This window comes from Gloeophyllum trabeum (genome assembly GCF_000344685.1).
Source record: "Gloeophyllum trabeum ATCC 11539 unplaced genomic scaffold GLOTRscaffold_00001, whole genome shotgun sequence".
In the NCBI taxonomy this organism is placed as follows: domain Eukaryota; kingdom Fungi; phylum Basidiomycota; class Agaricomycetes; order Gloeophyllales; family Gloeophyllaceae; genus Gloeophyllum; species Gloeophyllum trabeum.
Window position 1 is genome coordinate 2,904,150 of NW_006920410.1, and position 21,996 is coordinate 2,926,145.

Genomic DNA, 21,996 nt, shown 5'->3' on the forward strand with positions numbered 1-21,996 from the left:
TCGTCCTGATCAGTTGGCTTACCGTTCCGACACTCCCATTCCGTGTCGGCACCCGAGAAAGGCCGTGGACTGCCGCTGCACAGCGCCTCCTCGGCAAAGGTGCCTTCGTCAGGCTGCATCACACTGGTATGCGCTACATATACCCAACTCACGTAAACCTCACCGTTCGCACATGGATTAGGTTTTGGCTGAGTAATTCTTTTCAGAGCGCGTTATAGAGATGTAACTCGCACCAGCTTGAAGCAGACTGCACCTGGAAAACACGCTTCAGGCAATGTCCAAGTGATGGCACCTACATGGCAGGGTAGGATGGTGCGTGATATCAAGCTGATCGAATCTATCATGTAACTGATATTCGGCTCTGCCCTGGACACACACACCGCCTTGGCGTGACACTTATAATCTCTCCAATCCCAAGGTGCAAACGTGTCCTCACATGGTGCTTGCGCATGGATTCGTCCAGAGAAATGCGAGAATGGAAGAAAGCACAACCTACAGCGGTGACGCCTCATTTACAGTACCCACGACCGTCGAGTCACAACTGCTCGCATGCCACAGACTAACCACCAGACATTGTATCGTCAGAACCATGCTTTGCGTAAGATCGTTTCTGACACAGGTAATCCAATAATAAGGAACCTTTCGGGCAAGTACTCACCTTCGGAGGCGAGCATCTTCATCGAGCCTCCCAATACCTCCGGGGTATTCCCATGACTGATCCGCTGTGTGCCCTTCTTGTATTAATACCGGGCAGGTCCCGGCAGGATGTCCCTCGCCCGGCGACTTACCTATTTGCCTCACAATTGTGCCTCGAATCTATCCAGCTTATCTGCCAGGCGCTCTTCCTGATCGTCCAATTCACTGCGCCGTCATATCCCGAATCTTAGGTGCTGGATTTAGCCCCCGTGAATGCTTACCGCGTCGCCCACCTAAATTACCTTCCTCGCTCGTCGATGGCGCCGGCGGTCTAGGGGTGCAAAGATCAGTCTTCCTGCCTATTATAAGCATCGCCACAAAACATGTATAGGTTCTGGTATGATTCCATTCCCGCCACAAGCACGATCCTGAGCAGTATTCCTTACGCATCTGGCGCTGTCCAGTGACGTCCAACGCGCGAGGTCGGTTTCTTTGAGGATACAGGCATACTGACCTTTGCAATGCGAACAGGTCGGGGTTAAGCGGACCCAAAGGCGTAATAACCAGGTGATATTCCTCGAGTCGGAGTAGGGCTTCCACCGGTATAAGTAATTGTGGCGGAAGACCGAATCCGCGATTCTCGCAAACCTTTCCTCAGGTCTGACTCTCAATGTCCTCTTCAGCCTGTGAGCGTAAGAGGCATGCTCGTCTCCCATTACATGGTGAGTGTATGTCCGCTATTCTTAAGGTACACGCGCAGCAGCTATAGCCATAGGGTCTCGGCCTAATGAAATTACGTGCCTTCCCAGCTTCAAATCGAGTACCCGCCGCTATCCCCTATGCATGATTCTGGCGGACAACGGCATCGAAATGATGTTGGTACGCTTGACAGAAATGAGCATTGATGCTCGCATATCTGTGCACATGGGCGTTGTACCATAGGCATGAATCGATCGTAGGGCACAGTGCGAAGTCGGGAAACGGCGTGCCTGATACTTCGGAGATGCCCGCTGGGGCGGATGGTCGAGGAAGCATTTATCGGGAATCGAGCAGACGGAGCGGGAGCAGGATGGAAGGGAAATACGTATGTGTATGGATACCCTACCGCAGGGCACAGGCTTGCTGTTTGCGGAACAGGATAATCGAAACATACGAGTGGCCGAGCGCTGCCACCCGGGGAATGACCGGCGAGGCCGGGCGATATTACATAATGCAGGGCCGGACAAAATAGAGTGGCGCAGAGGGGCCTGTGTTTGCTCCGTAATAAAATAGCCCCCGCTTGAATCCTGAGAACCTCTTAACGCCTCTCGTCTGCGCATTGCCATAACCGCATCCCGGCTGCGTTTTGCAGTCTTTTCCTTCTCGTTACGACCTCTCTACGACATTGAACGACGCGCTCGGACTTCTCTTTCTCATCCTTGCATTTCCTTCAAGTAACGTCTCGTCTCGGGTCTCCTATCACTTCTACCTTGTCCGACGTTCCTGCTGCTGTTATCTTCGCTTCTGGAGTTCGCTGCTCTCTGCAATTTCTACGTCTCATCTTACATTCCCGCTCGTTCTCCGTTCGTCATTTCTGAGGTACAGTGTGACGGTCTTGCTCTGTTGTAACTTCCATTGATCGGCGACGGGACCAGAAATGGACAGTTGGAGGGTCGCCGTTCTAGGTGATGGTGGTGTCGGTAAAACTGCCTTAGCTGTGCAGGTACGTCTGCAGCGCCGTACATCGCACAGATATCGTCTGACACTCGCTAGTTCACGTTAAATTGTTTTGTCGGTGAGTTTCGCGGACGTGGGTATAAATAGAATGCGTTGACGAATAGTCTGCATCTGCTCTTCATAGAGGTTTGTGCTCGCTTGGAGTCTAGGTAGACTTACCGCTGAAGAGACTTCCAGACGTATGACCCAACAATAGAAGATGCCTACCGGAAACAGCTAGTCGTAGATAGCCAGATGTGCTTCATCGAAGTTATCGACACGGCCGGCCAAGGTTCGTCCCTCAGCTGATGTTGTTCAATACCCATATCAACATCTGGTAACTTGCAGAGGAATATGCCACACTTAGGGATCAATGGGTGCGGTAAGTGCGCTTCTGATCAGGCGTTCATCAGCGGCCTAACGGCTATATATGCTGTAGCGAGGGTCAAGGCTTTATTCTCGTGTACTCTATTGCATCCCGATCAACATTCGACCGGCTCGACGTCTTCCGGCAATCCATGTTACGAGTGAAGCGACAGAAACCAATATTTATGCTCGTAGGCAACAAATGCGACAAGACATATGAGCGAGAGGTATCACGCGAAGAAGGCGCTGCCTTAGCTCGGACGTTTGGATGTGAATTCATGGAGACTTCCGCTCGCACCGCTCACAATGTCGAGAACCTGTTCACGACCCTTATCCGTAACCTCCGGGCTACGAGACAACAAGAACAAGGTGCAGCAGGGCCTGGCGGTCGACCACGGAGAGAGCGAGGGAGAAGGGGTTGTATTATCATGTAGGACGTTCGCAGGATACCTTGGTTGTATAGAAAACATCATCATTCCCCTTTATGTCTCACGATACCACTTCACTCCTATTCTCTGCATGCATTGTTACGGTTTTCTGGAGTGGTTGACGGCTGCTGCGCTATCTTTTTTCACTGCTATTGCTGGGTCTGGTGCACATATCTGTCTTATGTGAATATACGTTCCATCTCTGCTTTGCTATGGTGCACACTGTTGTTGCTTGCGGGCGCTGACAAGCCTCACAATAACGGTTGAAATTGGGCTTGCAAGTGCCTTTGTTGCAGTGAAAATGTCATAATGCGCACTCGTTCCTTAACTGCTGCAGTCACGGATTGTGGCTACGTCAAGCGTTCGACTCGGAATTCCGGGAGCCAATGTCACAGTATAGCTGGGACAATTAGCTGGATTTGCAAACCGCAGTCGTCCCGCAGTCGTATTCTATATCTATGTAACACTGAGTAATAAAGTACCCATGGCGAGCCGATCAGCAGTACAGGACGACTTGTGCCGTCCCAAACAGAATGTGGCGTCTCTTCGGGACTTGGTGGTCAATTAAACTCGGCTAGCACCCTCCGGAATCGATTGTTTACGAACCTCCAGACCAAGATAGACTGTTCTGAGGCCCTAGCGAAACTCGACAGCAGAACCAAGGGTTTGCACAGGAGGGATCGATCGTTCTTACTGTACCGATACGACCTTAGGCAACGCAACGGCTTATGGAATTTACCGTGGGAATGTGGCAGGTCAAGGGACAAGGGACAAGGGACACATGCAACGCAACCTGCAGTTGCGCGTACTAAGGTAAGGGTAATGCAGTATTGATACACTCCTCAGGTAGAGCTGAGGCTCAAATTGCTGAGAGAAGACTCAGAAGAAGCTTTAAGAGGGTTTCCAGAGCACCTGCAAATAAATTTGTTCATTTTCCCCCATTTAGCGCGGATTTAGGCTCCGGGGCCCCAAGCAACTAGGTGTCCGTGACACGAGACAAATCTCAGAATAGGCAACAGCGACGGACCTCTCGGGACACCGGGACGTTGCCTAAGGTCGTATCCGTACAGTACACGCTACGCCACGTATCACGAACCTCAACACCTGCCAAATACGGGAATTCGGATATCGTATGCACAAGTGGCGGCGCTAGCGCTACTTCTGTATAAAGACGATGCATAAATTTCAACACGTTCGATATTGCCATTAGCACGGTACGATGATGGAGCCTCTGTCCGACTTCGATGGCCTTTCTACGCCCAAGTTCTCCGAGTCCGCACTTGTGATCATAGTCGCCGACTCGGAAGCTGATTTCTTCATTTACTCCATCCCGGATAGGGTGCGGTTTGGTGTTCAGCGAGCACAGCTTGCAAGCAATAGCGAAGTATTTCGTGCGTCCGGCTGCTTCTAATGTGATATGCTGCTTACGACACCTCCGCAGGTGATATGTTTGCGTGCTGTGAGCCCGAAGCAGCAATGAATCCTCTACGCAATACTCTGAGCCTCCAGGAGAGCGCTCATACGTTGGCTACATTACTCCGGATGCTTCATAATCCGCCGAGTCCGGTTCTACAACGAGGCTCGGAGGACTCGGAGGATGAGGCCCGTGTTCATGGAGGTGGAACAGCCGTAATACCCTTGCCGGTGCTCCAGATCATGCTGAACCTTGCGGACAAATACGCTCTCTCCGGGTCAATTGTGGATAACCTGCACTCCCACTTTGCAGCTCAGGTGTCGCTTTCTCCTCTTCAGATATACGCACATGCGGTACAGCATGACCTACCCCGGCTTGCCGCGGAGGCGAGCACGTATCTCCTGTACCCTAGCTTATCGGTGTATACTCCTCGGACCATTTCTATCATCCCGACTTCGAGCTCATACCATAAACTCGTCCTGCTCCATTACGAGAGGGTAAAGCAACTTAAGGATTTGCTTTGCGGGGAGGAGATTTTCCCTTATGGGTACGGGGAATGCCCCCGTCACGGAAACGAGACCAGACTTCTGTGGCAGGAGTATAAGAACGACCTACTCCCAAGATTAGAGGCAGGTACGTCTTAGGAGAGAAGCATGTCATAGCATGGCTAACCTATATTCTTAGCCACCGACGTCCCTGCTGAAATGAGCCGAATTATATCGGCAATACCTGAATGCGAACGGTGCCTGAAGGCTTGCAACGCTGCTACGGATATGCTGGCGGTTTGTATGCCCATTCGGCTCGATAGCATCCTTTGCTGATACAGTTACCTCAGTACAAATTCAAGAAGGTCATCAAAAGGATCGACCAATTACCATCTACGTGACCGCTAGCCGCAAACGACCACATATATATCCTCCTATGCAATGGTATCCAATTAATCGTGAAATGGACATTGTACGTAGCATTACAAGAGGGCGCATGCAACCGGATCACCCCTCACTTGTTATGCCATATCAGCGTCCGCAGATCTTTCCACCTCTCCGAATCTCGGTAGAGATACGTCATGGAATTGAACATGCCCGGCTGGATGGTCTCCCCTCTATGCTCGAACAACCACATAACAGCACCCCAGCATGCCGCCGCGAAAAGCGAGAAGTAGCGGGAGTCAGGAGGTATGGGCTTGACACCGGAGTCGCTGGTAGACGAGAGCGTGTAGGGCGAATTAGCCCTAGGGATGAATGAGGCGACGACGCGAGAGCAGACGTAGAGCACGATCTTCACAAGTATCGTCGGTGTCATGTTACGATCGGTCCAGCTTGAGCCGGAGACGTACCTGCTCATTGACAGCATTGCGATTGCCAAACACTATGTACCCGCCAATCAACCCTGCAATGAAGTTATCCGCGCTACGGGTTTTGCCACCATTGACCTTCTTCTGGAGTAACAGGAATGCTTTGTAGATGGACACAAATTTGGCGAGATTCATGGCATGCTGTTTCGTCGCGCGGAAGATGACTTTCAACCGAGAGATCCAACTATGCCGCCTCAATGTAACATTCAGGAAACCAAGGTTGATGTGACATACTCTCCGCGTCCAAATAAGATGGCCATGATGAGGGCATGGGGAAATCTGACTTTGACCCCGTAAACAAATCCATTTCTAGCACCTTTCAGGATTGCCAGATAGTCATGATAGGCAGGGTTGGATAGGATCTCGCCTATAGCAGACATGGCGAGAGCAGCCGCCGAATCGTCCGAGTGGTTCGAAGGTGAAGGGGCTGCTTTGAGGCGTTGCAACTTGCACCCCGGCCGTCGGCGCTTACTCTGCGACAATCACATGGGAAGTAATGTGTGGCCGAACGGACAAGAGGCGTATTCCGTCTCGCATACTGGAAGACGTCTGAGGCTGTTGGTAATCTCGCAGGAGACCACTGGCATCGACCAGCAGCTGTCGGATCAGGCGTTCTCAACGCACTGTCTGCATTGTATGTAGGCAGCATGACGATATGTAGGGTTGACACGGCAATTACCGAATACACTGTATGTTCGTGCTAACAACACGCCTCAGCTGACTTCCACGACTGGTTTCTTGTGTAACAGTGGGTCACTATGGCTGCAAAGTCGAATTCTAAGCCAGAGGATGCCCTTCAGTTCTTGGACGACTTGGATTCGCTCCCTGCTGCCCCGCCGCCCGCGGGGGGCAAGACTGGTTCCGCGGAGCCTGCAAACGAGGGCGATGCAGCCGAGGTGCTTGCTTTCCTAGACGAGATCACGCAGAAAAGTGCAGAACCCGTACGGACTACGTCTCATATTGAGCGCCCCGCATCTCGAGCTAGCAATCTCGAGCGCCCCATTTCCCGAGCCGGAACGCCTACCTTGCGGAAGAGTACTGAGAGAGTCAAAGTTGGCGCTCCCTCATCACACCTTGCGCCTGCTGCGACAAAGGGCAACCCCTCAGGTCCTTCCGAAACATCGGCTCCCAAAGGAGAGACGCAGCAAACAGCCCAAGCTGGGGCTGCTTCTGGAAGTCGCTGGGGTTGGGGCAGCGTATGGTCTAGCGCATCTGCGGCCATACAGCAAGCGAAGTCCGTGGTGGACGAGCAAGTTAAACATATTCCTCTTGACCAGACTCAGGCTCGCAAATGGAGCGAAGGTATGATAGAGTATGCCAAGTCCGCCCAGCTCGATAAGATCGGTGAGTGCATCATGACATTTGCGAACACAGAAGTCCCGGTATTTAGACAGCGAAATCAGGCCAAGACTTCAAGCGAGTTGGATTATCGACATTGAACGATATCTTGAATGTCGTCGCTCCCCCAATATCAGAACATGAGGTCATTCAAGTATGGTTAAGCCATGATATGGTTGGGTATGACGGAATTGAGTCCCTAGTATATCGTGCCTTGACTAGGGTATGCCACTCCGTCACCACAAGTTTCTGAATAATCACATCCTCCACCAGATAATGGACCAGGTCGAAGGCGGAGATCTCATTGTCAACCGAGGTGACGAATCGAGGCCCAAAGACAATGCGGACACGAAGAGGGACCTCAGTGCAGTAGAGGGTCTCGAAGCTGCTACGAAGCTAGCTCAGGTATGGTGAATCCTCTCCTTTAATGGCCATTCTCGTTCAACTTGTCCAAAGGCGAATCTGGAAGAACTAGTGAAGCGTAACAGCGCGAAACCTCCTGCGCAATCTTCTTCCATCGAATACCCCAGAACGTATTCCACTGTTTACATCAGAATCCAGCCTTTCATAACAACGTTCCAGCTGCCGTCTTCTGCGACTGAGGAAGCTTCTGAACCACAGTTGCAGTTCCTCTTACACTTCACAGATCCTAGCCACCAGTTGATCCATACCACGGTGACGCAGATTGTCCCTGCAAAGTGGTTAGAGTTATGGGACCAATACGATTGGGTGGAGGATACGGTTGCGGAGATTCTGAGGGTGGGGGTGGAGGTCATTGGACAGGAATATGTCATTGCGAGGATGGGCTGGGGTAACAAAGAAATTGAAATGCCGGCTGAAGAGGTACCCCAGAAAGAGCCATGACACCGAGGGTAGCTCCTTATAAGTCCTACTGTCCTTACCATGTATTCCACTTAGCTTTATCCTTTCATCCTATTGTATAACATGCTAAACAGCGATTATTAGCGGAGGGAACTAGTCTACAAGGAACACATCTATTTCTTCTGCTCCTCAGGTGGAGGAGGGGGGACGGGCTTGAACTCCTTCGGCTTTGGGCTCTCGGTGCCGTGGCCGACTTGCTCCCAAGGGGACTGCGCCTCGAAGTTCCTGCGAATTTCATGAGTATCTGGCACCGGATAAGTAAACTTGTCCTTGCATTCACCTGAAGGCTTGAGTCAACTGCAGAGGCTCGTACACCACGCGCTTCTTCTCCTCATCATAGCGCACCTCGGTGTATCCCTGTCATACGAAAATGAGGAGCGAATGCATGAGCAGGTACGTAAAGACCCACAGTTAATGGGAAATCCTTCCGCAGGGGATGCCCTTCGAACCCTGATACGACTATGAGTGACCTATGCAGGAAACTAAACGAATCGAAAGCGTACCGTAATCGGTAAGGATGCGACGACTAGTGGGCAAAATGTCAGTTACGAATCGATCAAGGGAAGTCCTCGGACGTACAGGTCGGGATGACCCTTGAAGAATATACCGAACAAGTCCCAGGCTTCCCGCTCGTACCTAAGCAGTCGCATCCAGTTCTAGCACTTGTGAGTGGAGTTACGACAGACTTGCGTACCAATTTGCACCACTGTACACTTCAGTAGCACTCGGAACAGTATCCGCCTCTCCAGCATACGTCTTGACCCTAATCCTTCCACCGTACTTGTAACTCAAGAGATGATATACGATCTCGAAACGCTTGTCGCGTTCAGGGAAGTCCACGCCGCTAATGTCCATCAAGCCCTTAAACTGACATTGCGAGTGGTCTCGCAAGAATGTGAGGACGGGCACAACGCCGGAGGGGCAGACGTAGAGCGTCAATTCATCCCTGAGGACGGAGAATTGTTGAACGTATTTTGGAAGACACTGGATTAAATAGGATCCATATTCGTGCAGTTTCTCCGCTGCTTCGGCATACTTTGTAATGGTAGGATTTGGCGAAGTCTGCTCCGTGAATGGGGACTCCGAAGCTACAGATAGATACATCAGTACATGACGAAGTAGTAGGTGAAGTCGCCGCACACCTTTCGAGATGGGCGATGAATGAATGAAACGCGGTGAAACCCTCGTTGCTGCCGCCGACAACGAACGCGACGCGGTAGCCAAGCGGCGTCCTGTCCGGACAGCAACGCGCATAGACATGGTATGCTCGAACGGCAGCCTCAATGACCAACACTACGCTCGGATGAAGCGGTTGAGACTCCGACCGGAGTGCCCCGCCACTGCAGTCCATGTCTACCTCAACGTCCGCCTCACTTACCCCGCAGTCGGGCGCGGGCTCTTCTGAGATATTCGACTCCTTGCCATACTACGACAATGACCTTGAGCAATATCCACATTTGAAGCAGAAGGTCGAGCAGGAACTTGCGCGGGAAGCGGGGACGGTGCCGCAGGAGCTGCACCCCAAGGTTCCTCCACCTTTTGAGCTTTTTGTCGTGAGTACTCTAACGATAGGTATATTCAATGCATCATTCTGACAGTTCATGTAGAAAAACCCTTTGTTACAAGCAGAAATCCAGAGATGCGAATCTCGGGAGCCTCTGGGGCCCTTGGACACCCTTCGTTATCAACTACCTGGACCCATCGGCGTGCCCGGTTCTGATGACGAATGGCAGTCGGCGCTCGACAATGCACATGCACAACTCGAGCATCAGCGTTTACGGTACGTGCCTGCGTCGAATTGCTGCAGCTACGTAAGAAGTAACGTTCCACAGGCAAACAAATTTAGCTCTGCTTCAGCAGTACGGATCTAACGCGTGGCGGATACATAATCACCGCCTCGAGGCCGCTGCAACCGCAGCAGAGAAGGCATTAGAGGAGCTCAGGAGGCTCACCACTGAGGTCAACAGGGATAGAAAGAACTTCCAGGTGCGTGATACAGGCTGATCAGTATTACTCGTCCTTGACCTGACGGACTTCGTCCTAAGACTCGCATTGGTGGCCAATTGACGTCGCTGGAGACGCGATGGACGGAGCTTATATCGAGTGTACTGCAAATTGAGATGGCGAATGTGGCTTTGGAGGCGGATATTGACCGACTGAATAAGAAGGAGGTTGAGCTTGCTGGGTTGTAGGGCACGATCCTCGCGTTTACCACTTGCATTCTTTCCCATCGTTCTCTGTCGTTCTGTTTGCATCGTTGCAATGTGCTCCAGTCTTCGTAAATGAATAAGGCCATTGAGTGTCCATCGTAAGGCAATCACCGAGAGTAGCGTTTTACTTGAACGTGACGCCGCCGGCTGTCACCAGCATTTCGCGTCTGTGGGCCACAGTGGAACAGGTCCAAAACACCTTTCTTCGGAGTCTGTGTTCAATCAGGTGCGCATGATGCGTATTCTCTCTCGGACTGGTAGACTAAAGGGTCCTCCTACGTCTTGATTTATCTGTTTTGGAACCGCAAATGTCTTCAGGCTTGCTGCGTAGCACAAGGCGTCCTGAGACGCGTATATGGCCGACGTCGAGGACCAGTCAAAGGGGCCTGCAGTTCTGGATGAGAAGATATCATCCCCTCCAGCGCCCACCGAAGCGGACGCGAGCACATTGGGCGTAAATGTATCACCTGCAGTAGTCACGGACGGAATGGTGGCGGGAGTGGGCCCTGCGGGAACGCAGCCAGGGAAGGAGGATGGAGACCTATCGAAGGGGCCTGTGCCGACGGTTGGTTCTAGCAGCGCTGTGCGTCTCACGTCGAACGGCACAGCTGGTACCAGCCATGCAGGACTTAGCATGCCGCACCCCAAGAAATTCAGTGCCGTCAATATCAACAAGAAGTTCATGGAGAAGATCGCTCCTCTTCACGGACCGAGTTCAACTACGTCTATTTCTATGGCTGCAAAATCTGGGATTGCGACGCGTACGCATAGTTCATTATGCTGAGACATGTGGAACTTACATCTTGGATGCGGTAGCGAAACAGACGCCTGAAGTATCTAGTATGCACTCTCGATTAGTAACTGCTAAACTCACGTCAACGCCTCGACCGTCTACTACGGGGCCAGGATGGTCTCGACCTTCATCGGCAGCTCCGAGTCCATCGACCCCAGCACCACCTTCCAATGCGGGAAAGGGCTTGGTACCATCGTCGAGTGCAGCTGCACCCCAGTTACCTCATGCTGGCAAGGTCATCCAACCTCAACCGAGAACGTCTGTTACTGGTGCTAGTGCGACAGTAATAGTAAAAGAGACTCTCAGTGTCACCACTCGCCCCGCCTGGGGAAATATCAGAACTGGGCAGGTAACGGCTCCCAAAGCTGATGCGAGAGTTCAAAATGATTTCCCGACTGCTGCTGAGGTCGCTCAAGGTATGCTTTTCGCCCTTCGCCAAAATACGCCAAACTGAACCGACATAGAACAAACCGCTAAGCTCAATGATAAGAAAGCGGTGCAGGAGGAACAAGTATTGCAGAATCAAGCTCTGCAAGAAGAAGCAGACACGTTCCGCGGAGTCCATCTGGATCCAAACGCGCACCACTGGGACGAGGTCTGTCATTCATGCAATACAGTACTCGGTAGTGGAGTAGCCTACTTACTCAGGTCTAGATGGAAGAAGATGATGAAAGCTTCTTGGGTGGTGTCATTGACTTTGGTGACGGTAGGCAGTACAAGATTCAGCCTAGTGACCCTTCGGCGCCAAATTCCGGACTGCAACAAAGTCACAAGCCAGCAGTCGTCGAAGATGCGGTCTCTGTCAGCAAAGAGGAACGCTTCGTAGATGATTTCGACAGGAGCTGGCCGAGATCAAGAGCACCATTACCCTCCCACGAGCTGGAGCTCCCGATTCCCAGCCAACCTTCGCGTTCGCCCCTCGAGTCATCTCGAGTTCTGTTCAACGAACGTTCCAACAGGCTCGAACCCTACTCCGGACCTCATCAGGGACAGAGGCACGGGTCTCCGGGCCAGCCGCATCCAGCATTATCCTCCAGGAGAAGTAGTCGCTCGGATAACGCGTCTGCCCCAGTGGACCAGCGCGTTCATCGAGATCTCCCCCCTCACTCTCAGATGCATAATGTCTCCCTTTTGCAGAAACCAGAGGCCAGTAGCTCTCGGTCACGTGGCCCTCCAGGTGCTTTATCACCCACATTAGCTGCAGATAGGTGGAGAGAGCAAAGTGCTCCTCGCGGTACATCGCCATCATCGACTTCCATACCACCCATATCTCGGACTACGTCCCATGGGTCGGGTGGTATACGAGGGAAGGAGCACTATAATCCTACGGGTGTTCATGGAGAGAGGCCTTTCGATGCTGCATTTGAGAGCCGGTACCGACGTCTATCTGCTTCGCATCCCACCCCTCTACCCACGCCTCCCACTCATCCCCCTCGGGATACTAGCAGACAATTGCCACCACACTTGGTGAACCTGACGCAGCGCCCGCGTCCACCCCATCCCTCCGTTTCACCTCAGGCATCCCATGTATCTTTATCACCTGCTAGCGGTACTGGGTTGAACAAGCCGTCGGCGGTAGCCGAAGAGCGCCACGTCAATGAGACTCCTCTGGAGCAGTCTGGTGCAATACACCCAATACCTGTTGTTATTGACGAAGAGGTGCGGAAGGCGGCCATGCACAGTGCGGCGGAGCGCGCTCGTTTACGGCGACAGCAGGAAGAGGAAGAACGCGAACGCGAACGGGAGCGAGCACGACGTAAGGCGGCTGAACTCGAGGGAAAGATGAAAGCACGGGAAGGTGTCCAACTGCGAGATCAGGCTTCGGATTCTCGGAACCAGAGGGTAGACGTGAGCAAGAGGGTTATTGTGCGGTCTGCAACTTACTGAACCCATATAATACAGGAGCAGCAAGTCATCAGGGTCATCGAGGAAGCTGTGCGTCCTGCCAAAGATAAGGATGCGGATGTTCATCCAAACAGCACGAGTGCGCGTGTAGATTCTCATCCATCATCGGATGGTACTTCTGGCTTGCGTCCACATCCATCTCAAGCAGCTGCTGTTCGCCCACCACCCACAACAAGAAGGACATCTTTCCCCGCAGGAAGTACAGGTGCCTTCACCAGTGCAAGTGAAGCAGGGTCTTGGAGGAGCAAAGTTGCTACACCCGTATCTGAGTCCCAATCTACCGGTGAATCTCTGGCAACACGCCTTGCTCATCCTCCGGTTATACCCGAAGTTGAATCACTGCAAATGAAGCCCGATGAACAATTGGAAGTCTTTGACTTCGCAGATTTAGGGAAGCTTGTGGGAGGAAGGCATAGCCCTGCTGCTCCCGATAATGACGCAGGGAAATCGACGGTAGGTTATCCGGCGCGCGTCCGTCCTAACAGACCTGTTGCCAGCGACTTCTTCGATGATTATATCCCAGTCAAGGAAGACGAGCCCTCATGGAGGCGTAAGCCCCAGCCGACGTCCGAGCCCATCCCCCCCTCATCGATTCTGCCACGGTCGGGAGTTCACCCTTCCGACAGTCCTGAGTCTGGTGATGGTATAACGACCGTGTACGCCACGAATGCTTCCACCACTACGTCTGCAACTCTGCCATCGTCTCCGAAACATCACCCTCCAAGAGTAGAGCATAGTCACGTTCACTCCCAGCCTGTTGTCTCGCAAGGGAATGCCTCAATGCCACGCTCGCCAAGATTCAAAGAAGCATCAATGTCAACGTTGGACTATACTATGTCTCGGATCAAGGGCGTACTGGATGATATGCATGTCCACGAGCATCACGATGCTAAGTCGGGCGATGCGAAACTAATGAGTTCACCTGGTAACCCCGAAGTTACAAGCGGCATCCCACATGCAGAGCCAGAGGCCAAGCCCAAATTTGTCCCTCCTCCCCTTCGTCCGCGACCGAATACATTGCAGGGGCTGCCGAAGCCAGATGAAACCTTCGACGTGACCGGCGTAGAACCTCCTCGTTCGCCTAAGCCGGCTTGGAATGCCTTTGTCGTGCGATTGCCGAAGTACTCTCGCTCCTTTGAGTCCCCATCAAAGCGACAGCTTAGTCAGTTCAGAAATAATCCTCATCCAGTCCGATGGGACATACTCTCTTGGCATCCTCCCGTCGAGGGCATGAGCCGGCGCCTTTTGTCGGTCGATGCTGTCTTATTTCCAAGGGGCAAACCTAGATATCGGGTTCTGCTACCGAAGATACGACCCGCAGGAACAGCGTCTAGCTTGGATTCTTCGGGAGATTGGGGCCCTACAGTCAATTTGCCCTTGGCCTCCAACTCGAAGGCAACTGCTGGCAGTGGAAGCCTAAGTAGTGTTGGGGCATTTGGTCGTCCCGGGGGTGCCGACAGTGCTGCATCCTGGCGACAAGTTTCACGAGTATCGACGGAGAGATCGTCGGCCAGTGACGCGCAACAGGATGACCTTCAGACTGTCAGTCGCTCACCACCACCAGACCTCCCACAGGCCTCAACACACCAGCGCCCTCGCAATGGTAACTCGTACGCAGGTAGCATGGAACCTCAGTCGCCTCGGCCGAGATCCCAGCCAAAAATGCCTTCAGGGTCCGCTGTCGCATTCTACAAGGACGCCCGTGTAAACATCGCCGTAGCTGATGTGAAGCCTAGCGTCAACTTCACGGTCTCAAGTGAGCTGGATGACTCTGAGTCGATGTCAATGAAGAGCTCTCAGGTTTCAGATCGTGCCGAAGCACCGAGCGAATTAGCCTCTGGAAAAGCGACCACTGAGAAACTATCACCTCCGCCCACTACTCAAGCCGTCAACGCTCAGCAACCAGATTATGGTCGATCCCTTCCAGTTGATAGGCAGAATCAAGTTCATAGGAGGAGTCAGGATGAACCGGTACGTTCTAGTGTTATCTTACATTGCCATGTTCACACATTGAACACCGCCGAAAAGGGTAAAAAGACGGATAGCACGTCGACAGCTTCTCATAGTGCTGATCCCACTTGGGGAAGTTCGTCTTTGATGCTGCCTATGAAAGATTCACCGTCTCGCGGGCCTGATCCAGAGCATCTAAAGATTGTTTGGTCGCAGGCATCAGATAAGGCTAACCTGCCCTCTGTAAACTCACTAGAGGGCATCGCGGACGATCTAACCGCTCTGCCGTTTACGGTGCCCGACGTAAAGTCAGAAGATGGCGAAACGCCTCCTCCCACTGCCCCTGGTCCTTCGTCTCGCATGTCGATACAGGATGTTACGCGAGCATTCCAACAAGTACCATCGTCCCCCGCCAGCGCTAGTACGTCTAGTCAACGAACGGCCTTGTCCCCTCCGTCCAATTTATCTGTCCCACGTCCCATGAGCTTACCGTATCCTCCTCTCCAACATCCCGGAATGCGGCCGACGTATGGACCATATCCTTCACCGATGCTCAGCTCTCCGAGTCCTACTGTAATCTATCCGACGCATATGGCACCCAGCCCGGTGCCTGGTCGTATGCAAGTAAATGGACATCCACCGCAGTATAGCCAAACTGTCTGGGTCCCTGTTCAACCTCAGCCTGCAGGAGCAGGCATGATGAGAGCGGTTCCTTCGCCTTACGGAACGCCGATGATTCCTTATCCTTCTTCACCGATGTATACCATGCCACCGTCGCATATGCAGAATCCCCCGGCTCAACTATCGAGCGGCTCTTCCCATCGTTCCGGAGGGATGCCAATGATGAGTCCCAGTATGTCGCATGGTACCCCGACAAATCCGCACGCCTCTATATACCCTGGCAGTCCTGTCATGGTTCACACATCCCATGTACCACTTACACCGGGTCACTCATACGCTGCTGTCCCTGCTCCGCAAACCCAGCCAAGATCGCCATACGATATAGCAGCAGCTCATCATCCTACGGGTCATCAGCAGATTAATGGATACTCATCAACAGCACCAACTGCTTTCGCGAGATCGGCATGGTAATTAGCTCGCTTCGCAACATGTTTATCTGAGATGTTTTCCTTGCAATGTTTTCCATGGTGTTGTTCTTCTCTGTCACCAATATTTATCAACCACGCAATACCCAATTCCTCCAATAATATGGTATTAAAGCCGAGATGGGACACTGTGGTGTGCCTACGCAGCTAACTGAACGGCTTGTTCGGCAGCTTCATCGAGCCCGTCAAATGCGTAGATTTTCATGCCAGACTGACGGATCATCCTATGGTGATGAGTCGTCGCGTTAAATCATTTCTTGGGACAATTGACTGAGGTAACGTACTCCTTCGCCTCCGTTTCTTTGGTGCCCTTCAACCGTACTATCAGAGGAATCTTCAATGACAATTCCTTGCTTGCGTTGATTACACCTTCGGCGATATAATCGCAGCGCATGATACCTATTGTACAATCAGCTACAGGGGATTAGGGAGGATCGTGGTCATGGCATGCCTCCGAAAATGTTGATGAATATACTCTTGACTTTCGGATCCGACACAAGCAGCTCGAAAGCCTTCTTGACTGTTTCAGGCGTAGCGCCACTGTGAGAAATCGATCATAGCATGAGTAGCTTAACAAGAGTTATCGGTCGAAAGGACTTACCCTCCAACGTCTAAGAAGTTTGCAGGGTTCCCACCATGTAACGAAAGGACGTCCATTGTAGCCATAGCCAGACCGGCGCCATTAACCAGACACCCTACGCTACCGTCAAGCTTGATGAAATTGAGATTGTGCTTCTGAGCTTCGACTTCAGAGGGTTCCTCCTGCGTGATGTCTCGAAGAGCAAAGACATCTTTCTGACGGAATTCAGCGTTGTCATCGAACCCGAACTTAGCATCCATACTATTGTTACTTGAATACATAGCCCTGCAATTGCTCGAAACAGCCGCACTCACCAGAGAACATGACCGTCAGTCGTCTCAGCCATGGGATTGATCTCAATTTGAGTCGCGTCCTTGTCTTTGAAGATCTTGTACAGGTTGATGAAAATGTCAGCAGCTTCTTGGTTCGCCTGATCGCCTTTGAACCCCAGCTTGGTAGCAAGGTTAAGTGCAGTGGCCCTGTCCAGGCCGTTCTCAAAGTCGATAGGTACCGTGATGATGGCATTGGGGTCTTTCGCAGCCACTTCCTCGATATTCATCCCCCCCTGGGCGGACGCCACGAGCACCGGGCCACCCGTCGCACGGTCGTTTAAGACCGCGACATAGTATTCATGTGCAGGGTCTCGGCGCTCAGCCAACATGACCTGATTGACATAGTAAGTACGTGAGCTGCTCTTCAGCAAGCAGCATACGCACAGCATTGCACACTCGGCCTGCAGCTCCTGTCTGTTTTGTGATCAGTTTCGCGCCGATCATCTTGCTGGCGTACTCTCTGGCCTGCTCGGGACTAACCAGAAGTATTGAGCACTGACAACACTGCGCTGAGCATTTCTAGCGCACCTCGCTACCATATGTACGCCTCCCTGAAGCCCATTGTCAAACTTGCCCTTTCCGCGTCCACCAGCGAGCACCTGCGCCTTGATCACAAGGTTATCTTGACCAAAGTTCTTCGCGACATTATACGCCTCATCCGGAGTCTTGGCTGCGACACTCTTGGGCGTTGGGATACCGTACTACAGAACGCTCATTTCAGCATGCATGCAGTTGAGATTGAGCGGGACGTACGGAATTTAGAAGGTTCACGGATTGATATTCGTGGATGGACAGGAAACGCTTCTGACCCGCAGATGCAGCCTAAGTCACGCGTCTGGTCAGTTTCGCCGACATCTATACAAGGGGCTACTTGCACGAGCTACCGCGCCCGCTTTCCGTAAGGACGCCAACATGTCTAAAGGGTTGTAAGGAGGCTTGCCAGCACGGCTGCTAATGTACGGAGGAGACGGTACCGGGAGGCAGAATGGGTAAGCGTGTGATTTGTCAGCAAGCAGTTGATTTCACAGGGACGCTCGACGCGTTTACACGTTGACCAGAACGACGACGACGGTTGGCGGCGCTCAAACCTATCTTCCTGTCTCTCACCAAGCCTCTCTCACGAGCACGGCTTAGGCACAGTTCTGGCAGAGAGTCCACGCATCCTCTCCTTGAGTTCGGGCTGCTTCCGCTTTGTTTGAGTCGTCCGAAATTTGGTAGAGGAACATCCACGTGTAGAATACAAGTTGTAAGACCTAATATTATGCCCCTGCTCCTTTGCCTCGCGTTGAGCTCATTTTACCTGCGTGGGATCGCTCGGGACTCGTCACCAATCGTTTTACAGCAATACCCAGGTTTGACAGCTTACTCCACCCTCTATTCTCCATTTTCAACATTCAACACTTGACGAATGCCTGAGATGGTCGGACATACCTCTTCCAGAGGCGATCACAATGAAGGAGAGTTTACCCAAACGGACGAGCAGACCGCTCTGAAGCAGCTTCTGACGGTCGCTACAACCGTCCTGTCCCAAGCAGTCGATTTAGTGGATAATGTTTTGACTTCGGATGACCAGCTAACAGTGCAGTCGCAATACCTGCCTGGTTCGACCATCGGTATGTCCCAGGTTATTCCAGATTCAGATCTATTGCTCACTGGATCGCGGTGTTCTCGTTCAGGCAAACATCTTCGACATGCTCGCGATCACTTTGTCATCCTACTAGACTGCATCTCGTCTTCGCCGCCGTACATTTTCAACTATGACGTCCGATCGAGGAATACACCCATGGAGACAAGCTTGCAAGCTGCTCGCAATGCTCTACTGCAGACCATCACTCAACTGGAGACCGTGGTTCCTAATGCTCGTCTAGACGAATCCATGACCCTGAATGCCATCACGCCCTTCCCGCAGGTATTACAGACGTCCTTCGGGAGAGAGGTACGTTCTCCTTTGCTCCCGATACGGCGATACGGTCGTGAGTCACCCGGCTGATAACACTCGCTAGCTGTGGTTTGGCGCGCTACACGCGGTGCACCACTGGTCAATGGTAATATTCTTGAACTTCTTCTTGCTGAAGCTGGCTGAACGCCTTCCAGATTCGTGTCATAGCAGGGGAAATGGTACGTTATCCTCCAGCTCGGCATTTCGTGTCAATTTGCCAATGTCGGTGCTACGCAGAACCTCACACTCGAGGAGTCCTTCGGCTTTGCACCCTCAACTCTGGTCCACAAGGGGAGCGACGCGCCACTAGGGAAAGCGAAATATTAATGGTAGACATTGGACTTCCGTTCGTTGACCGTGTGTGTAGTAGCATTTGGTAGCAAGGGTCCTTTGCTACACCGGAATACATGGATTCTATTTCACTGTCAATCGCGGGCGTTCAGTAGTGAAATGACGTAATTTGTTGAATTCTAAAGCTTTTGCCAAACAAACGCCCATGCTGGAGGGCTTCTCTGTCAAAGTCACGTGTCTCAAATACTTGTTCTCAGCCACAGGCGCTCCATTGACCCGTTTCGGCCTTGTTATTCCGCCATGTCTGAGAAATGGACCCCTGTACCAGAGGAAACCCAGAAAAAGCGGGTGGTGCGTTTGCGGTCGTCATGTTACTTCATGATTATGGAGGAGGACTGTATGTGATTAACGGCACTTTCGGACGTGACAGTGCTACTTCTTCGATTCCGACATTGGAGGCTTTCACTATGGGCCCGGACACCCGTCAGTACTCGGCAATGCATACCTAATACTATATCTCATGCCCTTTCTCAGTATGAAGCCGACGCGTATACGGATGTGTCACTCCTTGGTCATGAACTATGGCCTCTACAAGCGGATGGAGATATTCGTAAGCCACATGTCTCGGGCCATCGTCGCACCGTACGCATTGAAACCTCCCTCCATATCCAGCGAGCTAAACCCGCCACCAAACGCGAGATGACGCAATTCCACTCGGATGAATACATCGATTTCCTTAGTCGAATAACTCCCAGCAACATGGGATCTTACGTCAAAGAACAGTACAAATGTCAGTGTTTTCTTTAACATGAGGCAATTCATCGTTCTGTCCTCATTTGCGCCCAATTTCACAGACAACGTCGGGGACGACTGCCCAGTTTTCGATGGAATGTTTGACTACTGCTCAATATCTGCCGGGGGCTCGATGGGTATGTGGGAGGTAGTTCTGCTTCGCACGCTTCAGACGGTACTGATTGAATGCAGAGGGTGCTGCTAGGCTGAGCCGAGACAAATGTGATATTGCTATTAATTGGGCGGGTGGCCTGCACCATGCCAAAAAGAATGAAGCGAGTGGTTTCTGCTATGTCAATGGTAATAGATTCAATTATAAATGCTGTTGCATCTCATACTGAAAAGTCCCGTTTTGTAAATCAGATATTGTCTTGGGTATTTTGGAGCTGTTAAGGTTGGTGGCTCGTATGTTTGGCTACCTTCGCAGCTAATTCGTCTTGCGTTAGATACCATACGCGCGTTCTCTACATTGACATTGACGTGCATCACGGAGACGGAGTGGAAGAGGCCTTCTATACCACGGACCGAGTCATGACGTGTAGTTTCCACAAATACGGGGAATACTTCCCTGGTACTGGTGAATTGCGGGTGAGTGCGCTCGTGATCACAACGCTGTATGTCCTTGACGCAGTTGGACAGGATGTAGGCATCGGGAAAGGGAAATACTATGCCCTGAATTTCCCACTACGTGATGGAATCACGGACCAAACATATCGTGATGTGTTTCGACCCGTTCGTTGCTCCGTCGCGCTCCCTCGACACCAATGTTACTCACCTTATTATAGGTAATTCAACAAGTCATGGACACCTATGACCCCTCAGCCGTGGTGTTGCAGTGTGGCACCGACTCCTTATCAGGCGACAAGCTTGGCTGCTTTAACCTGTCCATGAAAGGTCATGCAGACTGTGTGAAGTTCGTGAAATCTTTCAACAAGCCGTTATTGATGGTGGGTGGGGGTGGCTACACCATGCGTAACGTCAGCCGTGCTTGGGCCTTTGAAACGGGCCTTGCAACGGGCGTCGAGTTATCGCCATGTGAGTATAAAACTTCGGCACTTGTCTCCGTCTCATCGTTTGAACTGCAGCAATACCAATGAATGAGTATTACGAATACTTCGGCCCCACTTACGAACTGGATGTAAAACCTTCTAATATGGAAGACATGAACACGCCTCGATACCTAGATAGGGTGCGAAACATTCTGTCAGATAATTTGAGGCGGCAAGGGGGTCCTCCCAGTGTGCAGATGCAAGGCAAGTTCTATCCATTGCGCAGGAAGAATACTTTTAACTTATCACGCAGATGTTCCCCGGTTACCGATCGACGAGATGATGGACGACATTGGTGCAGAGGATGACTTGATCCCGCCGGATGAACGTCGCCACCAGAGGCTGCTTGACACGAGGCGGCAAGCGGATGGAGAGCTCTCAGACTCGGACGATGAAGGGGAAGGTGGGCGGCGAGATCACAGATCACACCGTGAGCGCGATAGTTCGTCGGTTAACGGTAGCACGTCGGGCTCGGGGCGAAAGTTCAAGGGCGTCATGGGCATCAATCTCAGCTCAGCGGCAGGCTCTGCATCTCACGGCGCTGGACCCAGTGCCAATACGACCATGCCGCCGGTGATGGCAAATGGAAGCACCGACTCTATGGATGTGGATCCCCCAGCGCAAGAGTCTGTGGCGCCTTCTGTGGAGGAGAATGCAGGTACTTCAACAAACGACATGTCTGATGAGCAGCAGGCTTCTTCATGACCTCTCATGGCTAGCTTTGTATTCTTTTGCGGGATGGTATGTTTGTTGTCTGTATTCGCTACGTTTGTATACGATAATGGGTAATGCTGAATCTTGCCGGAAACGGACCGGTGCATACCCTGCACGTTACGTTACGGTCCGCGTGACCGCTGACCGGGGTCGTGACTAGAGTCATTGGACGCGCTAATTACGGCGCCGATCGTTGGCGCTTGTGGCGGCACTGCTCAAACC

General features: G+C 52.1%; 11 protein-coding genes across 11 annotated transcripts; 8 read left to right on the forward strand and 3 right to left on the reverse strand.

Annotated features, from left to right (window-relative positions):
* Positions 1-1,306: 1,306 nt before the first annotated feature.
* GLOTRDRAFT_90277 (uncharacterized protein) lies at positions 1,307-1,867 on the forward strand (the record flags this gene model as incomplete). The annotated part of the gene is made up of 4 exons (XM_007863047.1): positions 1,307-1,358; positions 1,385-1,515; positions 1,596-1,720; positions 1,774-1,867. 4 exons carry the CDS (start codon positions 1,307-1,309, stop codon positions 1,865-1,867), a joined length of 402 nt encoding a protein of 133 aa, XP_007861238.1.
* A 36-nt stretch (positions 1,868-1,903) lies between these two features.
* GLOTRDRAFT_109227 (uncharacterized protein) lies at positions 1,904-3,366 on the forward strand. The gene is made up of 6 exons (XM_007863048.1): positions 1,904-2,214; positions 2,271-2,338; positions 2,389-2,410; positions 2,528-2,623; positions 2,680-2,713; positions 2,771-3,366. Exons 2-6 carry the CDS (start codon positions 2,273-2,275, stop codon positions 3,129-3,131), a joined length of 579 nt encoding a protein of 192 aa, XP_007861239.1. The 5' UTR covers positions 1,904-2,214; positions 2,271-2,272; the 3' UTR covers positions 3,132-3,366.
* A 981-nt stretch (positions 3,367-4,347) lies between these two features.
* GLOTRDRAFT_124691 (uncharacterized protein) lies at positions 4,348-5,425 on the forward strand (the record flags this gene model as incomplete). The annotated part of the gene is made up of 4 exons (XM_007863405.1): positions 4,348-4,516; positions 4,567-5,172; positions 5,224-5,321; positions 5,375-5,425. The coding sequence occupies 4 exons, from the start codon at positions 4,348-4,350 to the stop codon at positions 5,423-5,425; spliced, it is 924 nt and encodes a 307-aa protein (XP_007861596.1).
* Positions 5,426-5,538: 113 nt separating this feature from the next.
* Positions 5,539-6,273, reverse strand: GLOTRDRAFT_124692 (uncharacterized protein; the record flags this gene model as incomplete). Its single annotated transcript, XM_007863404.1, has 3 exons — positions 5,539-5,817; positions 5,876-6,077; positions 6,128-6,273. The coding sequence occupies 3 exons, from the start codon at positions 6,271-6,273 to the stop codon at positions 5,539-5,541; spliced, it is 627 nt and encodes a 208-aa protein (XP_007861595.1).
* Positions 6,274-6,651: 378 nt separating this feature from the next.
* On the forward strand, positions 6,652-8,095 carry GLOTRDRAFT_124693 (uncharacterized protein; the record flags this gene model as incomplete). The annotated part of the gene is made up of 4 exons (XM_007863049.1): positions 6,652-7,237; positions 7,297-7,454; positions 7,505-7,636; positions 7,688-8,095. The coding sequence occupies 4 exons, from the start codon at positions 6,652-6,654 to the stop codon at positions 8,093-8,095; spliced, it is 1,284 nt and encodes a 427-aa protein (XP_007861240.1).
* A 131-nt stretch (positions 8,096-8,226) lies between these two features.
* On the reverse strand, positions 8,227-9,373 carry GLOTRDRAFT_124694 (uncharacterized protein; the record flags this gene model as incomplete). The annotated part of the gene is made up of 7 exons (XM_007863396.1): positions 8,227-8,338; positions 8,394-8,470; positions 8,523-8,563; positions 8,617-8,639; positions 8,693-8,749; positions 8,808-9,201; positions 9,256-9,373. 7 exons carry the CDS (start codon positions 9,371-9,373, stop codon positions 8,227-8,229), a joined length of 822 nt encoding a protein of 273 aa, XP_007861587.1.
* Positions 9,374-9,462: 89 nt separating this feature from the next.
* GLOTRDRAFT_69025 (breast carcinoma amplified sequence 2) lies at positions 9,463-10,417 on the forward strand (the record flags this gene model as incomplete). The annotated part of the gene is made up of 4 exons (XM_007863050.1): positions 9,463-9,666; positions 9,721-9,893; positions 9,946-10,099; positions 10,159-10,417. 4 exons carry the CDS (start codon positions 9,463-9,465, stop codon positions 10,303-10,305), a joined length of 678 nt encoding a protein of 225 aa, XP_007861241.1. The 3' UTR covers positions 10,306-10,417.
* A 393-nt stretch (positions 10,418-10,810) lies between these two features.
* On the forward strand, positions 10,811-11,869 carry GLOTRDRAFT_29873 (uncharacterized protein; the record flags this gene model as incomplete). Its single annotated transcript, XM_007861963.1, has 4 exons — positions 10,811-11,084; positions 11,140-11,532; positions 11,581-11,711; positions 11,771-11,869. Coding segments are annotated over 4 exons (897 nt in total), but the record flags the coding sequence as incomplete, so codon positions are not given.
* A 2,846-nt stretch (positions 11,870-14,715) lies between these two features.
* On the reverse strand, positions 14,716-17,945 carry GLOTRDRAFT_69029 (succinyl-CoA synthetase beta chain, SSC-beta). The gene is made up of 10 exons (XM_007863051.1): positions 17,865-17,945; positions 17,743-17,811; positions 17,518-17,690; positions 17,374-17,464; positions 16,972-17,321; positions 16,679-16,918; positions 16,529-16,617; positions 16,362-16,476; positions 15,050-16,301; positions 14,716-14,992 (listed from the first exon to the last, which is right to left on the reverse strand). The coding sequence occupies exons 1-9, from the start codon at positions 17,901-17,903 to the stop codon at positions 16,217-16,219; spliced, it is 1,251 nt and encodes a 416-aa protein (XP_007861242.1). The 5' UTR covers positions 17,904-17,945; the 3' UTR covers positions 14,716-14,992; positions 15,050-16,216.
* A 196-nt stretch (positions 17,946-18,141) lies between these two features.
* GLOTRDRAFT_53579 (uncharacterized protein) lies at positions 18,142-19,356 on the forward strand. The gene is made up of 6 exons (XM_007862212.1): positions 18,142-18,235; positions 18,332-18,602; positions 18,666-18,925; positions 18,993-19,034; positions 19,084-19,107; positions 19,166-19,356. Exons 2-6 carry the CDS (start codon positions 18,398-18,400, stop codon positions 19,253-19,255), a joined length of 621 nt encoding a protein of 206 aa, XP_007860403.1. The 5' UTR covers positions 18,142-18,235; positions 18,332-18,397; the 3' UTR covers positions 19,256-19,356.
* Positions 19,357-19,519: 163 nt separating this feature from the next.
* On the forward strand, positions 19,520-21,637 carry GLOTRDRAFT_113454 (histone deacetylase; the record flags this gene model as incomplete). Its single annotated transcript, XM_007863052.1, has 13 exons — positions 19,520-19,570; positions 19,650-19,702; positions 19,754-19,829; positions 19,892-20,009; positions 20,074-20,148; positions 20,204-20,311; positions 20,375-20,405; positions 20,458-20,599; positions 20,651-20,743; positions 20,797-21,046; positions 21,097-21,264; positions 21,314-21,463; positions 21,504-21,637. The coding sequence occupies 13 exons, from the start codon at positions 19,520-19,522 to the stop codon at positions 21,635-21,637; spliced, it is 1,449 nt and encodes a 482-aa protein (XP_007861243.1).
* Between the last annotated feature and the right edge of the window lie 359 nt (positions 21,638-21,996).